Source organism: Protopterus annectens, chromosome 11.part0 (genome assembly GCF_019279795.1).
Source record: "Protopterus annectens isolate FY-2018-M chromosome 11.part0, PAN1.0, whole genome shotgun sequence".
Classification (NCBI taxonomy): Eukaryota; Metazoa; Chordata; order Ceratodontiformes; family Protopteridae; genus Protopterus; species Protopterus annectens.
In genome coordinates this window covers 215,166,707-215,185,992 of record NC_056745.1, presented here as the reverse complement: position 1 = coordinate 215,185,992, position 19,286 = coordinate 215,166,707, and the positions used below count along the sequence as shown (strand labels likewise).

At 41.3% G+C, this 19,286-nt stretch overlaps 1 protein-coding gene across 2 annotated transcripts in view; it reads right to left on the bottom strand.

The window, feature by feature from the left end:
• Positions 1 to 19,286, bottom strand: part of CCHR11.PART0H3orf20 (chromosome chr11.part0 C3orf20 homolog) — a 2,050,812-nt gene that overhangs the window by 1,180,337 nt on the left and 851,189 nt on the right. For both annotated transcript variants that reach the window (XM_044087635.1, XM_044087636.1), the window contains exon 7: positions 35 to 262. In XM_044087635.1, coding sequence (XP_043943570.1) covers positions 35 to 262 — 228 coding nt within the window. The remainder of the gene's footprint in view (positions 1 to 34; positions 263 to 19,286) is intronic.

Genomic DNA, 19,286 nt, shown 5'->3' with positions numbered 1-19,286 from the left:
GCAAACAGAAGTCAACATGTAGACTTAAGGATACTGTATCAGTGATGAGCCATCCGGGAGTGAGTAGTGTAGCTTTGGCAGGGAGACATCTTCTTGCTTTATTTCTGGAATGCGGGGTTTCCCACTGATTAGCACTGGAGGCGGAACCTTTAAAGCCTGCTTCTTGTACTTAGAATGGATTTCTTTTCTAGCATCTTCATAGTGACGGAGAATGAGTGGCTTGTCAAAGCCCTCTTGTTTTAGTTTTGACTCCTGGTCTTTTCTACATAAAACAAAAGAAAAAACAGAAAATATTATTTAAGGCACACACAGATTTAACACGATTATCATTTTTTCAGAAAGGTACATTTAAACTGAATCCTTCTGTTTATCTAAGTCTATCAAAAGGGAAAGGATATCTTAGTCAAAGTGTTACAGAATAACAGAATCAGTCCACAGTATAATACAGAAGTACAATACTGCTGCATAACAAGTGGTAATGAAGACGGACATGAGATCTGTGACAAATGGAAAATGTCAAATAAAATCTGATATATACTATTAAAATACAGTAAGCAAAAACTGATGTTTGTGCAATGAAAACAGTAAAAGCAGTGGGGTCTCTTGGTTAGTATCCCCATATAAGTGCAAACATAAAGTGCTCAGATGTATGCACTTGACCAAAACATGTGTTCATCAAATGAGGTCACAGCAGTTGGAGTTTGCTCTTGCCCTGGGATACAGTAACCTTGATGTTAATAATATTAAATTCAAGGATGCAGGTGGCAAAGATCCCTTGCAGAATAAGTGGGGAGACATTTTTTTTTAAACAGGCCAGTCAGCTTTTTTTTCCTGAGATGTATTTACTTATTTTAGACACGAGGGGACTGGGATTAGTAGGTATTTTTCAGTCTCACCCAGTTGCAGAAGAGAGACAGAGAAATACACAAACCACAGGCTTAACAAAAGAAGTTTATAGTGCTCATGTATTCAGACAAGTCAAAACTTGTGGTTGGTTCTCATTCCATGTTACATCTTGGTCAAGTAACACACAAAGACATTAAGAATCTATGTAAATTCAGAGAAACAATGGAATTTGACATTTGAGTAATGGTAAGCCTTAAGATGTAGGGTGAATTCCTACAATGGTTTGGTTTCTATAATGCAGGGATGGACTGAGTTCCAGACTGTAGGTCCACAAAATGAGAAAGTTAAGTTGGTGCATATAACGGGTGTTTGAATCTTTTTAGTTTTACTAAATTTAGAGAAGGAAGTACTGTTTTTTAAGAAAGCTTACCATAACAGTAGAAGTTTGAATGATCACTGCTGCAGTAGCCTAAGCTATGTGGGTTATATCCTGCATAGGATATAACAGCCAGCCAGTTTCCAAAGCTTTAGGACATCTTTCACTCACCAACCATTAGTCAGCTCGAGCTGACTAAAAGGACACATTTAGGCACCAAGCCCTTCATGGCTTTCATGACAACTGATAGTGGGAGGCTAAGCCCTGAGAGAAAATACATGTAAACACTCTGCCATAAAAAAAGCATACAAAATTCCAAGAGGGGTGGAGCGAGGTATAGGCTACTACAGCAGTGATCATTCAAATGACTGTTACGTGAAGTTTTCTTACACAACTGCACTGTGTTTATTTTATACTATTTTATTCTTATTTTGAATTTGTTAACCAGGGTAGTGCACTGATTCCACTGGATCTATTTCAGTCTCAGCCCAGGGTAAACACAGCAGATACACGTATAGAGTGAATGGCAAAATACAATATATACATATATTACATACAAAGTAAATATCAGAGTTGACGAAGGAATAAAAATAATAGATAAATGACATTATATACAGAGGACTGACAAAAGACGATATATACATGCATTATACACAGACTGAAAAATCAGAGCTGGCATGCTGAAAGAATGACAATAAAATGTAGAGTCAGAGCAAGGTATGCAGAGGGAAACAAGGTTAGGAAGAAGTTAAATTATATGACCAGAACAATAGCAGTTACATTTTTCCTAGATTCTTGAAATGTGCTTTTATTTCTGATCAGAAAACAGGGATCTTTAAGAAAAGAAAGATGAATAATAAGTTCTTCATACTAATCACTGCTGCAATATCCTAAGTAATATGAGCAGGTTACAATAGCTTAGAACAAGTAGGAGTTATAGGAGGAAGGATCCAGGAGCCCCTGAAGACTGGTTCTAGAAAAGCCTGTCCTAGACATGGAAAAGGAATCTAGTTTATAGTGCTTTGTAAAAGTATGTACAGAGGACCAAGTTGTTGCATTTAGAATACTTCTGGAGTCAAAACTTTTCCAAAAAGCTACAGACAAAGCCAAGGCCTTGGTAGGCTGTACCTTGACCATGCCTGTAACAGTTTTGTTGTGGTGGGAATAACAAAAGCTAATAGCCTGAGACAACAACTTGGAAACAGTTTGCTTTGACACACGCTATCCCTTTTCCTTACCTTCACAAGAAATGAACAACTGATCAGAAGTTCTGAAAGATTTTGTTCTGTCAGTACCTGAGCTCTCTGTCAATATCCAAGGTATGAAGAATCCTTTATCCCTCATTTTTAGGTTCTGGAAAGAAAACATGGAGATGGATAGTCTGACAAAGTAAACTTGGATACCATTTTAAGCATAAAAGAAGGATTAGTTCACAAAGGAGCCCTACCTCTGTGAAAGATAAGGCTGACTCACCATAAGAGATTGCAACTCAGAAACTCTTCTTGTAGACGTTAGAACAATCAGGAAAAACTATTATCCATGTTAAGAATCTCAAGTCAGCCAAATATGCTGGTTCAAATGGAGCATTAGCTTCTGTAACACAAAATTAAGATACCAATGAGGAACCACCAGTTTTATGGGAGGCTTCTTATGAAGCACCTTCGTCAAAAATATTTTCACATGAGAATGCAGTGAAAGAGGGGGATCCATGGACAACCATTGTAAAGTGGCCAACAAACTAACCTTGATAGAGGGTAAGACAGGCCATAAGATAATAACTTGCACAAATACTCCACAATGAGAGAAACAATAGCCCTGAATGGATGCTGGTTATGTTGTTGGCACTATAGGTTCATAGGTAGGTACTAGGCTATCGGCCCAAGGGCCTAAGTAAGCCTAGCCAACAAGGTTCCCTGGCTTAAGCCACCCAAGAAATTTATTTTCCTATGCCCCTGTCGAGCTGAGCCACAGAAGTGAACCCTGGGGTGTATTTCCTATTTCCCATCCACTCATCAAGATTTTTCTTGAAGAGTGCTAATGAGGAACTTTGCTTGACAAAGATGGATAGCTTGTTCCAGAGTATGGGAATTCTCTGGGATAGGAATCTATCCCTCCAGCATGCAAGGTTTAGGTCCCTAGAGCGTGTAGCTCGGAGGAATTGGGATTTCTTTAGGTGTAGCATGTCCAACAGCTCAGGGTTTGACATACCTTTATATGTTAGGCAGAGATCACCTACAAGTAGACAATATGCTCTGGAGTAAAGCTGGAGTTTTTTGAGACAGTCAGTGTATGGAATCTGTTTGAGGCCTGTAATCCTCTTTGTGAGGTACTTCTGTGGCCTTCCAGCTGCTGCAGATGTCTTCTGAGGTACATTCTAAAAGGGGTGTTGTACTCTATAATGGCTATAAGCGCTTTTCGTTTGTAAAATAACAAATCATCAGACTAAAACAGTGTTAAACCACAACTGAACTTATTAAATAGCAATTTATAAGTCCACCCTACACTAGAAAGGAAATGATGTCATAACAAAATTTAAAATTTTTAAAAATATAAAGCACATATATATAAAACACACATATATAGGTTCATAGGTTGGTACTAGGCTATCGGTTGTAGGGCCTATACAAGCCTAGCCATAACAATTCCCTGACTATTTCTTCCCACACTATTTACTTCCCTGGACCCCTGTCTAGCAGGGCAACTGACGTGATCCCCTGGGTGAATTTCCTTTCTCCCATCCAATCGTCAAGGTTCCTTTTGAAGAGGGCCAAAGAGGCACTCTGCTTGACGTGTATGGGCAGTCTGTTCCAGAGTCTGGGGAATCTCTGGGTCAGGAATCTATCCCTCCAGCATGCTTTGTTTATTGTGATGACAATGTTTAGATTCCCTGGAGCGTGTGGCTCTGAGGAATTGGGATTTCTTTAAGTGTAGCATGTCCAACAGCTCTGGGTTTGACATGGCCTTGTATGTTAAGCAGAGATCGCCTCTGAGTAGACGATATACAACAGAGTATAGCTGGAGTTTTTTAAGGCGGTCAGCAGAGGGTATCTGCTATGGACCTGTGATTCTTTTAGTGAGGTATTTTTGAAGTCTTTCCAGTTGTTGCAGATGTCTTGAGAGGTACATACCAAATGAAGCGTTGTATTCTATAATGGGTCTAATGAGGGATGAGTACAGTGGGACAATGACCTCCTTTTTTCTGAATGAAAAGCCCTTAGTGATGAGGTGTGTTACATAGAAGGATTTCCTGAATGTTGTGGCGATGTGGTTATCGAAGGTGAGAACACTGTCCACCTGTGTCCCTAAGTCTCTTATCACACTTTCGGTGTTTAGCGTCTGCCACCTATGTGGTAATTCACGGGTACATGTTTTTTTCCAAAGGGGATAACTATACATTTCTTAGTACTGAGCTTGAGCCCATGGCTCTGGCACCAAGCATCTGTTTCTGTAAGGCCCTTTTGTAGAGTATCCATATCATTTGTGGGATTCAATAATGGCTCCCAGTTTGCAGTCATCTGCGAAATTTGTTAGCCAGAGTCCCTTAGTGATGGCCTGTACTTCAGAGAAGTAGATGCCAAACAAGAGTGGTCCCAGGACTGAACCCTGAGGTACTCCACTTGTCACTTGTCTGGAGCTGGATTTGGAGTCGGCTACTTTTACAGTGTGGGTTCTGTCAGTGACCCAGTTGGCAACCCATCAAGTGACGTAGGGATTAATGCCCAGCTTAGTAAGTTTATCTCAGATTCCAGAGTGGGGGATGGTGTCAACGGTCTTGGCGAGGTCCAGATAGGCTGTGTGGACTGCCTTACCCTCATCCACGGCTCTGGAGACTGATTCGAAGAAGTCAATCACGTTCAGGAGACAAGATCGGCCCTTCACGAACCCAAACTGGGTGGGGTCCAGTGTTTGAAGGTTGCCAATGTCTTTGTTTATAAGTTCCATGATAATAAGTTCCATGGCCTTGCAGATCAATACATTAACTAAATTCCTTCATTAATAAATAATCTAAAGACATCCTAGTTGATTATTATTAATTAAAATATTTCTTGTTATAGAAAAATATATATAAAAAATATATATAAGTAAATATACTTATTAAATCACTACCCTAACACAGGTCAGCAATAATTAAAACCAGCTTAGAAAATTATCTTACCTAAGTAATGCTTTTAGCCTGAGTATACTATTGATTGCACAGTAGTCATTCAAACCCAGCCATACATAAGAATGTAGTTTTAGTTGCCAGATTACTTCTGCTCTTTCTAAATGGAGCATCCATGGGCCTCCCTAAGTTGCTTATGGACCTGTTGGATACCACAAAATTCAAATCTATGTTCACCATACTCTTGTATGTGTTTTGCAAGTGCATTTGCTAAATTCATCTTTCTAATGGCATATAGGTGCTCATATACTCTTCATTAATAAATTTAAGGATGGTGTAAAAATGACAGCCAGGAGAGGCAAGAATTTAAAAACTTTTCTTGAAATGTGTCAAATAAAAAACCACCAAGTAAAAGGCATAAAAAATGGGGAATGTGGAATTTGTGCAAGCATATGTATGAGGGTAAATATGTTCAAATTAATGGTCAGAAATATAATATATGTGATAACCTAAATTGTAATTCGAAAGGGCTGGTATATGTGGCAATGTGTAAGCACTGTCCAGCTTATTATATAGGGAAGACTACTAGAACCATAAAATAAAGAGTATATGAGCACCTATATGCCATTAGAAAGATGAGTTTAAAAAATGCACTTGCAAAACAAATACAGGAGTTAGGTGAACACAGATTTGAATTTTGTGGTATCCAACAGGTCCATGAGCAACTGGGGGGGGGGGGGGGGGTGCATGGATGCTACATTTAGAAAGAGCAGAATTAATCTGCCAACTAAAACTACATACTTATGTATGGCCGGGTTTGAATGACTAGTGTGCAATCAATAGTATACTCAGGCTAAAAGCATTACTTAGGTGAGATCATTTGTAAGCTGGTTTTAATTAATGCTGACTGGTGTTAGGGTAGTGATTTAATAAGTATGTTTACTTATATATTTTTTTATATATATTTTTCTATAACAAGAAATATTTTAATTAATAATAATCAGCTAGGATGTCTTTATTTATTAATGAAGGAATTTATTTAATGTATTTTATATATGTGTGTTTTATATACATGTGCTTTATATTTTTAAAAAGTTAAAATTTTGTTATGACATTTCCTTTCTAGTGTAGGGTGGGCTTATAAAATGCTATTTAAGAAGTTCAGTTGTGGTTCAACACTGTTTTAGTCTGATGAAGTTTGTTATTTTACAAACGAAAAGCACTTCACTGTATTTCAATAAATAAGTTTTGCTTGCGCTTTGGCTGTTTTTTTGTGATTTCTACAGTTTGTTTTTTGTTTTTTCGTACTCTATTATAAGTTTGAGTGTTAGAGGGGAACAATGACCTCTTTTTTTCCTGGATGAGAACTCGTTTGTGATGAGGTGTGCCACGTAGAAGGATTTCCTGACTACTGTGGCAATGTGATTATCAAAGGAGAGACTACTGTCCACCTGGGTCCCAAGGTCTCTTATCACACATTCTGCGTTAAGTAGACTGCCGCCTATGTGGTAGTTCATGGGTACAGAGTTTTAACCAAAGGAGATGACAATGCACTTTTTGACATTGAGCTTGAGGCCATGACACCAGGCATCTGTCTCAGTGAGGCCCTTCTGTAGGATGTCCACATCATTTGGGGACTCTACTATGGTTCCTAGTTTGCAGTCATCCGAGAACTTCGTTAGCCAAAGGCCTTCTGTGCTAGCCTGTACTTCAGAGAAGTAGATACCAAACAGGAGAGGTCCCAGGACTGAACCCTGAGGTACTGCACTTGTCACTTGTCTGGTGCTGGATTTGGAGTGGGCTACTTTTACAGTGTGGGTTCTGTTAGTGAGCCAGCTGGCAACCCGTCTTGTGACACAGGGATTTATACCCAGAGAAAACCTTTTTCATTTGCTTGTATATGATTTTTTAGTAGCATGCTTTATTGTCTCCATTAAGACCTGGTGTTCATCCTCAGAAAACAGTTCCCTAAAAGATATTAAGACGCTATCATCCAGGAAATCAGCTGTAGTTATTTGGGGACAGGATGTATCAAACACCCCTGTTATTGTGTGAGAAAATCCAGTCTGTGAGGAAGCTTGTGGTAATTGCCCCTGGCCAATTCCAAAAGAAGGGAGAATCAATATTGCCTGGGATAGAAGGGAGTCACAGCAATGATCTTTGGGGATTCCTCTGAATCTTCAGAAGTACCCTGGATATCAGTGGAAAGGGCAAAAAGCACACAGGAGCACTCCTGTCCAAGGAAAAGAAAAAGAAAAAGCATTTGTCTTCCTGGCTTTATTTCATGATGTGATGGGAGCAGAATTTTGCCAGTTGATTATTTAGATAGGAGGCAGAAAGGTCTGAGGAATTTCCCACAGATGGATCAAATCTTGGAAACTTCCCTGATCTAGTTTCTATTCATGAGGATCTGCCTTTTTCCTGCTCATCTTGTCTGATACACAATTTTGCTCTGACTGAAAGTTAAGATGCCTGCACAGTGGGAATCTGCTGTAAAGCTACATCTGATGCTAGCATGGCTAGTCTGGAAAAGGGGTAAGATTTTGCCCCCCTTGTTTATGCACTGCATCACAGTGGTGTTGTTTATGACTACTTGAAGAGGTTCTAAGGATCACAGATGATTCAGAGAGTTGAGAACCTTTAAAAGAGTTGGAATCTCTTTCATGTTGACATATTTTTTTCTGTATTTTATGTACCAGAGACCTTGTTCTTTTATTCTCCGTGACACTGCCACCAAGGCAAAGTCCAAGGAAGATGCAGTGACTGACTGCTTTAGAGTAGGAATATGTGAGGCCTGGATTCAGGAATGTTTGATTTCTCCACCAAGTGATTTCTATTTTCACAAATCCCAGAACTGTAGTTTGAAAAGACAATGGGTGTTGATGCTGAGATCAAAGAGACTTCAGATACTATTGTTATTCTTCTTATGTGGAAATTTGAAAGAGGTATCATGAGAAACATGGATGCCGTGAGACCCAGAATCCCAAGGTATTTCCTAATTGTGATAAGTCTGAGCAAAAAATCCAAGAATAGATCTAATCTAAATATAGATCTATTTTTTCCTGTAGAAGAAAAGTTTTTATATTGAGCACGCACCCCAGAAACAAAATCTTGTGTGATGGAGTAAAAAAAAAAGACTTTTGAATGTTCTCTTGGAATACCAGCTTGTGAAGTAGATCTCTTACTCCAGTGCCAGATTCCTGGCACTTTGAAAAAGGACTCTGCAAAGATAAGCAAGCCATCTAAATATGGTAAAATGTTGCTACCCTGTGACCTGCACTGGGTATGACAGGAGCTGGACACTTTGTGAACACTTTTGGAGCAGTGGACAGACCAAAGGGTAGGACTAAGCACTGATAATGTGATCCAGGCACACAAAACCTTAAGAAACACCTGAAATCTGGATGAATAGGAGTGTGATGATACACATCTTTTAAATAATATGATTACTAAAAAACTTAAATGAGAATGAAGGGGACAGTGAAGTGAAAGCATTTTGAACTTAGACACTATCACAAACTGACTCAGGAAAGAAAGCTCCAGAACTGGACTCTAGGAATTTTCTTTCTTTGGCACTAAAAACATTCTTGAATAAACCCATTTGTCCATTCTGGGAAGGAGGAACTGCTTCTATTACCGCCTGAGACAACATATGTAGGACAGGAGGGAAGAGAAGGTTTTAGTCTGGCAGATGAATCCCTTGAAAAGGAGGAATTTCCTCCCACTGTCATCTATATCCTAGACAGATCACATTCAGGACCTATTTGTCTGAAACAATCTACTGCCAAAGAGGGAGACAGGGAGAGAAATGGAGATTCAGACTTTCTGGAAGGGGCAATGGATTGCCATGGTGGGACAGGGGAATAAAGTCCCACATATAGTCATTCTGTGTTGTCTGACTGCCCTTTTTATGAGGGGTACCAGCATTTTGGAATGTCTCTGCCATTGCTTTTTAAACATCTGCTTAAAGCATTCTGCTGAAACTGTTTGTTTCTTGCCAAAATTGGCTGAGGGCATTACAGGAAAGTCCCCAGGAATAGATGGCATTCCTGTGGAAGTTTGGAAGTTAGGAGGGAAAAAACTGATAAAGATCTGGAAGGTTTTGTTTAACAGTATCTTAAGAAGAGAAGTACCAGCATCCTGGAAGAAGATGGTAGTGATGGTAATACCTAAAGAGGGTAAAGATCCAGCATATCCAGCTTCATACAGGCCCATTTCATCACTAAACCATGAATATAAAGTGCTTATGTCTATAATGGATAACAGAATGTCAAAGGTCATACCAAAATTGATAGACCTGGATTAGTGTGGTTTTGTGGAGGGGAGGCAAATATTTGACAATATTAACAGAACATTGATGATCCAGAGGGAATCAGAATGTAAGAAAGTACCACATTTTTTGGTAGGTCTTGATCCAGAGAATTTGACAGAGTAGACTGGGACTTCATGAGCAGGGAAATGGAAGCATTTCCTTTCCCTGATACAATCATAAGGTTGATTAGAAGAATATATGAGGGATCGGAGGCACAAATTAAAGGGGGTGGGGTCCTCTCCGATTATTTATGCTTGAGTAGAGGAAGCAGGCAGGGTTGTCCACTTTCCACTTTGTTGTCTGCATTATATTTAGAATCATTGGCAAAGAAAATAAGGGACTCAGAAATTCAACGATATAATTGGTATGGTAGTCAGGAAAAGCTGTCTCTATTTGCAGATGATATTATTTTATACATGAAAAAAACAAAAAGGGACATTATAGTGTTGTGGAACATTTTTAAGACACAGTTTCAAATCTTCTCAGGATATAAAATTAATGAAGCTAAAACAAAGGCAATAGCGGTAAATTATGTACCCACACACGAATTGGTCCAATAATATCCATCTTTATGGGGACATGATAAAATGCAGTATTTAGGAGTATGGATTAGAAATGACTCTGGTGGTAGCTAAGGATATGTGGTAAGAGACTAAACAGAAGATAATACAAAAAACTGAGACGCTTTGTTATATGGATATGGATACCAAGATACAAGCCATTAAAATGTTTTTAGTCCCTTTAGTCTTATACACAGGTCATACTTTAATCAACCGGAGAAGAAGTTGTGGATAGCAATTAAAAAAGACTTGAAGGATTTTATCTGGGAAGGGAAGACAACAAGGGTCAAGATGGATAAGCTGATTCTACCAATAGAACAAGGACTAGGATTACTTAATTTGAGGGGATACTTTAGAGCAACACAGTTAAGGCTCTTATACATAGCACAAGCAGAAAACTATGTGGAAAGGAATGATGCTGACACTGGAAGGAAGCTCAAGAAATGAGAGATTCGGATTTTGGATACAGACTCTTAAGGAGAACAACCAAAATCATACAGAGTATTATATCCATAAAATAGCAGGGAGTATTCTAAGAAACAAACCAGCACGAGAATGGAGAAAAAAGATTTTGCCGATAGGGTTGACTGTGGTCAAGGATACAGATAATAGGCAAGAGGGGGCTGGAATTTATTGAAGAAAACTGGCAAAGGAACCAAAGGATTGGGAGCAAATAACTAGAAAAGGAAAGGTAATAGAATGTGAAGAGGCCAAGAATTAATTTGGACTGCAGGTGAGAGATTGCCTTCACTATTAAGGATTGTTATCAGAGTACAGGCAAAGAGAAAGAAATAGGGGGCTCCTAAATGAAAGACCGGCACTGGTAGAGTTTTTAATAGAATCTAGAACAGAAACTGCCATTAAAAAAGGAATAATTAGTAAACAATATAAAATACTGTATAATAATTATAAGAATCAATCAGAGAAGCTTAGAAAGGATTGGGAAGAGAGACTAGATAAGCAATTCACAAAGAGACAATGGGGGGATATATGTATAACTCCCAAATATGCAACAAAGTCTAGAAGATTTAGGTTCTTTGCCTGGAAGTGTTTACATAGGTATTTTTATACCCCAAGTAGACTCCAAAGAATTTTTCCTCAGGTGCATAACAAATGTTGGCTGTGTGACGGGCAAGAAAGAGGAAGCTGGGAACATATCTTTTGGAAGTGTGATGAGCTGGCAGATTTTTGGGATTCCCTGCAGACCGCTCTATCGGAGATGCTGGGCGAGCAGATTGGGGTGACTGGGGAGATGATTTTTTTGAGTTACACTACAGAATCGGAACTGCCTAGACATAATAAAGCCTTGCTGAGTCTAATTATGGTGGCTGCCAATAAAGCATTTACTAGAAAATGGAAATCAATGTCTAGACCAACTTTACTAGTAGTAGTGAATATAGTAACATAAATAAAACAACTGGAATTGGGATCTTCAGAAAAGGGAAGGAGCAAACTATAGAGGAAAAAAATGGGAATTGTGGGAACAATATATGCAGAGCAGGAACGAGGTTTAAGAGGCATGATTTGCATGAGCTATATAATGCTTAACTGACAATGACTGGATGGTTTATAAGTGATGTATAATGTTTACAACTACAGTTGTTTCAATGGTGTCTGTGACGTAAACTGTGTAACTAAAGTGATATCATTTTGTATGTTTTTCATTTATATAAATGTAAGATTGCCCTCGTCATGTGTAAATTTAATAAAGATGTTTGGGAAAAAAATTGGCTGAGGGAGCATGAAAATCCCTTGGAAAATATAGAGAAACAGGGCTGAAAAATCTGAGAAATTCCCTGAATCAGCTTACATCTCTTGTCACATTGTCTGATAACCTCAGTAGCAGATGGTACAAAAACTAAATCTTGATCTAAAGGAGAATTCAAAATTTCATTATTCACATCTTCCAAGAGGTTCTGGGAATGCAGCCAGGCAGACCTTCTCAGGACAGTACCAGTGACAACAGCCCTGCAAGCAGTATCTACAAAGTCATAAACACTTCAAACAATGAGTAGTGACTTGAGAAACAGAAGAAACTGTACTACACAAAGCAATTTTTTCCTCACAAGAGAAAACTGCAGCCAAAGTATTCCTCATACTTTCACAATTAGTCTGTATAAACTAACATATGAGCCCAATAATTCAGAATACTGAAAACCAAAGTTGCAGAAGCCTACATTTTTTCCCAAACTTATCAACAGATTTACCATTCTTGTCTGAAAGAGAAGGATTAGAATTAACAAAATGCTTGGCAGAAGCAGGATTTACTGAAGCTATAACTGCTGGGTCTGGACTGGGATTTCAGTATAAAAATGTAAAAGACTGAGGAACTTTGTACGTTCTACCTGCTTTCTTGGGGCAGCAGGTTAGTTGCCACGGACACCACAGGTTGTGACAAATACATCCTTCAATGTTGACAGCACTGCGGCATTGTTGAGGGTTCTGGAAATTCCATTTGTAGCAATTCACACTAATTTCTAACAGAATGAGAAACCTCTGTGTTCTCCCACTGAAAACTGTCTCATTCTGGAAAACAGTCTCAGAGAAACTGAATCCTCACAAGGAGATTCAGATACCATACTCTCCTCAGAATCTGAATCAGAAACCGAAAGGGAAAAAACTGTATCTGTCCTTTCATTTTCCCCTACAGATTCCACATCTTGAACCTCTTCTGGAAAGAGGAATCCCTTTTACCTTTTAGCAGAATCCACCTTACAAGAAGGGTCAATAGCTTGCATATGACCTTGGGTTAGGACCAATAAATTACTTCTGTCCAGAGAAATTGACACTAGAGAAGTTAAATATTTAGTTTTCTGTCTTTTTCTGAAAGTTACGGCAAATAGGCCTATACTGCCAGCAGCAGCTTCCTCAGGGATAGGCAGAACATTCTAGCTAAGCAAGGTCAAACTCCATGTCCCTCCTCCCATAACCACTAACAGTGCTTCTCCCTTGACCACTGAGGGGACCCCAACAGCCCTAGATGGCATGGCTAACTCTCGGTCCATGGTAGCTGTACAGAAAACATCAGAGGGATCCAAGAAAAAAAATGAGTGGTCTGAACAACCAGCTTTGGCCGTAGCAGTTACTCACCTGTGGCTGTGGCAAATTAGCACCCTGCTGTGATGGTACATCAGGATGCAGGATACAACCTATAGCTTATGCTACTGCAGCAGTGCTCAATATGAAGAACATCTGCAAAAGCATAATAGTTTGCAACAGGTTATGAACTGTAGAAAAGGGGAAAATGGTTAAGGTGCATGAGTCTGAAAATAACAGTGCCACACAGAAGCTCTCAGTTGAGGTATATAGGTAAACAGTGGGCTTTCTGTAATGTTAGGTGTTTTCTTCTGTGTAAACTGGTAAGGAACATTTTTTTTATGTTGCTTTTCCCCTCCACACTTTCTAACCACAAGTCTCTCTTCTACTGGTGTTCAGCCCATTCTTCCCCCATTATACTGGGATCATAGAAACAACTGCCAATGGTGATGGCCAATTTGAGTGGGCATTTTATCCAGTCACATATTGAGGTTGTTTGCTCCCTTGTACTACATCCTTCCATCTGCTTCTACCACTTCAGATGTTGCCCTCACCCCAGCTGCCTGAGAGTCCAACTGGTTTTATCTTATCTAACCCCACCTGACAATAAGGCCAACTGCACTTAAGGGTGGATCCCAATTGGCCCCTCTGGAAATGTTTGTCATACCCTTTTTTTAGAGATATATCATATCGGATACACCAGCGTGAGAGAGTTCCTATTAGGTCTTAAATCCCCACCTCCACTAGTTGATATGCATGCTTGATTTGTGAAGGCTTACAATGCCTTCCCCATGTGCGTGTGCAAGCTGTTGGTGCACATGCACAGTTGAAGGCTATTATGGAAATGGTCTGACAGATCCAAGTACATATCCCTTACCTACTATGCATTATATGCATCATTTACTTTGAAAGGCAATGAAATTGCAGTGGGTTGGGACCAGCTCCCATTTCCCAGGATGGGTAAGCTAGCAAGAGTTACTCATTCCCACCAACAGCTCTGGCGACACCCAGATAGCAAACTGATTTTGGGTCATCTAGGCTGCAGCCAGGGCTTTACCCTCTATGCCACAGACCAGGCACATGAATGTACAAATTTTGTAAAGAGAGCTACTTGTAATGCTTGCAGAATGGATGAATATATTTTCGTAATGAGTGGAAGACAATAAACCATGGCTGGAATAAAGATACCCTTATCTATGTAGTGCTTCTTCTTCTCCTCTGCTAAGACAACTGGTTACTGCACATCATGTTTTACCAAGGACTCACTTTTACATTCTGCCAAGTTTACTGGAGGTTAGAGATGAGTCAGCTTAGATTTGTAGGTATTTTAACAAACAAGTGTTTGCAGGTCCTGGTATGATCTACAGAGTGGATGTCTTAACCACAGATGAATGCCAAACAGCAAGCCTTTAAGAGATCTGAATGTCTAGAAAAAGAAATTATGTCTTACCATAACGTTCCATCTGTATTGTTGATCCTCGTTCAGTCATTACGCATGGGTGTCGGTTCCGACCTCGGAACCAAGCTGGCCATTTTCCAAGCTTGCGTCAGCTTCAAACTCTCTAGCTAAACTCTTACCCACAATCCCCCTCTCCCTGTTACCTCAGATTGAGTTTGCAAGTCAAAGAAGGTAGAGGCTACCTCTGGTCAAATAACCTAAGAGAACCGGATGGTGAGATCCACTAGAAACCACAGGAGGGGGAAGGAGGGAGGGTCGTAATGAATGAACGAGGATCAACAATGCAGATGGAACGTTATGGTAAGACATAACTTCTTTATCTGATATTGTTAATCCTCATTCATTCCTTATGCATGGGACAGAGTCCCCAGCTACCTCTGTTTCTGAGAGGCTCTCATGGAAGGACATTCCTGAGCATCATAGAACCGAAAGATGCTCTTCCCCTGGAGGCCAAATCCAATTTGTAATGATTGATGAAGTTATGAGGCGTAGCCCAAGTTGCAGCTGCACAGATGTCATGTAAAGAAGCTCTGGCATGTAAGGGAGCAGAAGTTGCCACCGACCTTGTTAAATGAGCTTTCATAGTAGTAGGCAACAAGATACTACGTTGTGTATAAATGAAGGTCACACAGTCCTTCAACCATCTAGCTAATGTGACCTTAGCAACAGCAGATCCTAATCTAGGTCTAGAAAAGGCCAAAAATAACTGGTCAGATTTACGAAAGGGCCTAGTCCTCTTTAAGTAAAAACGGATTTGCCTGTGGATATCTAGGGTATGTAGGCAATACTCTCCTCTGTTTGAATGATTGGGAAAGAAAACTGGCAATTCAATGGTTTGATTAATGGACATTTCAGAGATCACTTTTGGCAGAAATGATGGATTAGTTCTCCGAGACACACTATCTCTCTATGAAAAATCAAGAATGGACTTTTGATACATAAAGCTTGAAGTTCAGAAATACGTCTGGCAGAAGTAATGGCAACCAAAAACAAGGTATTCCATGACAAATGCTTGAGGTCGCAAGAAGAGGCTGGTTCGAAAGGTGGCATTGTCAGAGCTTGTAGAACTAATGATAAATCCCATGGTTGAATAGGTTCTCTAAAAGGTGGCTTCAGATGATTCACACCTTTTATGAAGGTCTTGCACAATTTGTGGGACATAAAAGAAGAATCTTGGACACCCTCGTGAAAATTAGAAATTGCAGCCAAATGAACTCTAATGGTAGAGGCCGATAGACCTGATTGGAAAAGGTCGGCCAGAAAGTCTAGTATTATCAACACTGGTGCTGAGAAGGGATATACTTGTTTATCTTTCAGCCAACAGGTAAATCTTTTCCACTTGCTCAGATAAGTAATTCTAGTGGAAGACTTATGAGATGCAATGAAAATGTCACGTACTGGTAAAGAAAGATAATTCTGCCTGGCAATCAAGGGAATTGGAGTAGCCAAGCCGTGAGCTTCAGGCTGTTCAAGTTGGGATGAATCAGGTTCTGTGAATGTGAGATCAACTCCGGGGTTGGATGGAGAATCCATGGTCGATCTAGAAGGTGAGGCCAAAGGAAGGGGAACCAAATCTGTTGAGGCCAATATGGTGCTATGAGGATCACCTTGCTCTTCAACCGACGGGCTTTCTTCAGAAACTGGGGAATGAGGGTGAAGGGTGGGAATGCGTAAAGACGACCCAAGGGCCAATCGTGGACTAGAGTATCCCTGGGTGACTGTCCCGGAGGGGGAATCAGGGCAAAGTAATTGCTGCATTTGTAGTTGGTCGGGGATGCAAAGAGGTCGCAGCAAGGATAGCCCCAGTGGTGGAAGATCTCCACCTCTATCAAGGGATTCAGGGACCACTCGTGAGGTTGAAGAATGCACCTGCTGAGTCTGTCTGCTATCATGTTGGAACTCCCGGGAATGTGAGTTGCTAGAAGAAAACGGTTGGTAGCCATCGCCCATTGCCATATCCTCATGGCCTCTTGACAAAGGGGGTAAGATTTGGTTCCACCTTGCTTGTTGATGTACCAGACCACCGCCCTCAGCTCTAGAACATTTATATGCAGATGGGCCTCCAGTTCAGACCAAGCGCCTTGGACTGTCTGTCCCTGACATAGCCCCCCCCCCACTCCATCAGGAAGACGTCTGTAGTCACTGTGGCCTTGAGTTGCTGGGGCGAGAAGGGGCGAGACCATTGTGACAGATTGCGTGTCATCCACCAATTTAAATCCTGTTTGCACCTGTGGGTTACTCGAATCATGGCTGAAAGAGGATGCTGAAAGGGATATCACTGGGTGAGCAGTAACCATTGTTAGAAGCCTCATGGGAAACCTGGCCAGGGGGACACTGGTGATGGAGGCTGCCATGGAACCCAACAGCTGTAGAACCGAGTGAGTCGTGGAGTTTTCCCTTGAAAGGATTGGAATCAGTTGTTGCTTTATCCTTAAAATTATGTGCTCTGGAATAGCAGCTCTGCAGTTCTTTGTGTCCAAGATAACCCCAATGAATTCTGTTGACTGAGATGGGGTGAGATTGGATTTTTGCCATTTTATGGTTATGCCTAGCCTTTCTGCAGCGAGGAGAGAGTATGCCAGGGCTTCTTCCAGCAGATGTCTGGTGGGGGCAGAAATGAGCCAGTCATCTAGGTATGGAAACACTTGGAATCCTTGAAGTCACAAGTGAGCTGTGACAACTGCCATGCACTTTGTGAACAGTCTGGGGGCTGTAGAGAGTCCGAAGGGCAGTACTCTGAACTGGTAGTGACTGGCTCCCGCACAGAAGCGCAGAAATCTTCTTGATGGTCTGTCCACCTTTATGTGGTAGTACGCATCTTGAAGATCTATCGAGCACATCCAATCATCTTTTTCCAAAAGCGGGAGGATAGACTGTATTGTGACCATCCGGAATTTTTGTACTCTCACAAACTTGTTCAATACACTGAGATCCAAAATTGGTCTCCAGTCACCGGTTTTCTTTGGCACCAAAAATAGTCTTGAGTAGAATCCGGATCCTATCTGGTCTGGAGGGACTATTTGGATGACTCTCTTTCTTAGCAACTTTTCTATCTCTAGTGCTGCTTCTTCCCTTTGACTGGGTGGAATGTCGGGAAGGGTTTTTGAAGGGACAGGACAAAGATCGAAGAGGATATAACCACCTCTGGTTATAATCCTTTGTACCCAATAATCAGTGGTGATGGTTAGCCAGGCAGAAGGGTACAAGGAGAAACGTCCCCCTACCACCTCCAGAGAAAAGGAGTTGGGCTGCTCTTCAGGAGCGCTGGTAGGATTGGCAAGGGAAAGAATCCCTGGAACCCTGGTTACGCGGACCCCTTCTGCCCCGAAAGGAGAGTCTTCCCTGTGAGTTTTGCCCTCTGCCTCTAGGGGAGAACTTGGCCTGTGTGTCACGGAAAGGACCCTGAGATTTCTTGAACCATATCTTCCCACTCTTTTGGTTTCGGGAGAAAGCACGTTGAGGGGAAGAATAATGGACACCTACGGCAGAAAGGGTCTTACCGTCCTGTTCACATGTGGCCAGTGTGCTTTTAACTTTAGGTCCAAATAACGAGGAGGCCTCAATGGGAGCGTTAAGAAAAGAAGCCTTAAAAAGTTCCACGAAATTACACAAGCACATCCAGTAGTGTCGTCTCAAGACCACAGCTGAACCCACTGCTCTAGATGCTCCTTCTGATGCGTGAGATATCAGTCGCATAGAGGAGTTAGATATAGACTCAATAGCGGCCAGCCTTGAAGTCACTTTGTCACGGACCTCATCAGACACAGCATCAGCCAAGGCTTCAGAAAGCTCAGAAATGAGATCCCTTTGAAGCCTGGTAAAGTGTGCCATATAATTCAGGGACCTGATAGTAAAGGTTGCTGATGCAAAGGTGCGCTTACTTATCCTGTCCAGGGCCCGGGACTCTTTGTTAGGCGGACGGACAGTCTGGCTTTCTTCTTCTGCCAGATCCTTTTTTGTTTCGGCTGCCACCACCAAAGCATCCACAGGAAGAACTTTTGACCAATGGGGATCAGTAGCAGGAGGGGACAAAATCTTATCTGGCCTCCGGGGAATAGGTTTGACGGTGTCAGGAGCCTTCCAGGCATGCTGCACGATAAGCTGAACAAGTTCATCGGCAGGTGGAGTAACCCAGGCGGTAGGGGGCCGGGTGCGAAAGGTCGGCAGGAACACAGATTCCTCAGAGGTCGGATTAGAGGACTGCCAGTCACCTCTCTGTCAAAGGATTTCGAGGATATCACCAAAGGATACCTCAGAGGGTGACCAAGGGGATCCTTCCCCCTCATCAAAATCTATGTCTTCAGTAAGGGACTCCTCTGTGAAGTTCATGTGCTTCCTCTTACATGAACTTTTCCGATGGACTTCCTCAGTGGGAGAAGCTGGGGAAGACAGCGGAAAAGGGGTTTCCTGTGGGAATATGTCCTGAGGCCCTTGCACCCGGTGTCCGCTCAGTGTGACTTGTGAAACCAGTGTACCAGAGGAGGGTGGGGGGATAGACAGTCCAGTATCGCCAGCAGCAGCGAAAGCCTTTTCCATCAGTTGGAAGGTTGGTCCACCTGAAGAGGAGTGAATGTCTAGGACAGGGGTCACCCCTC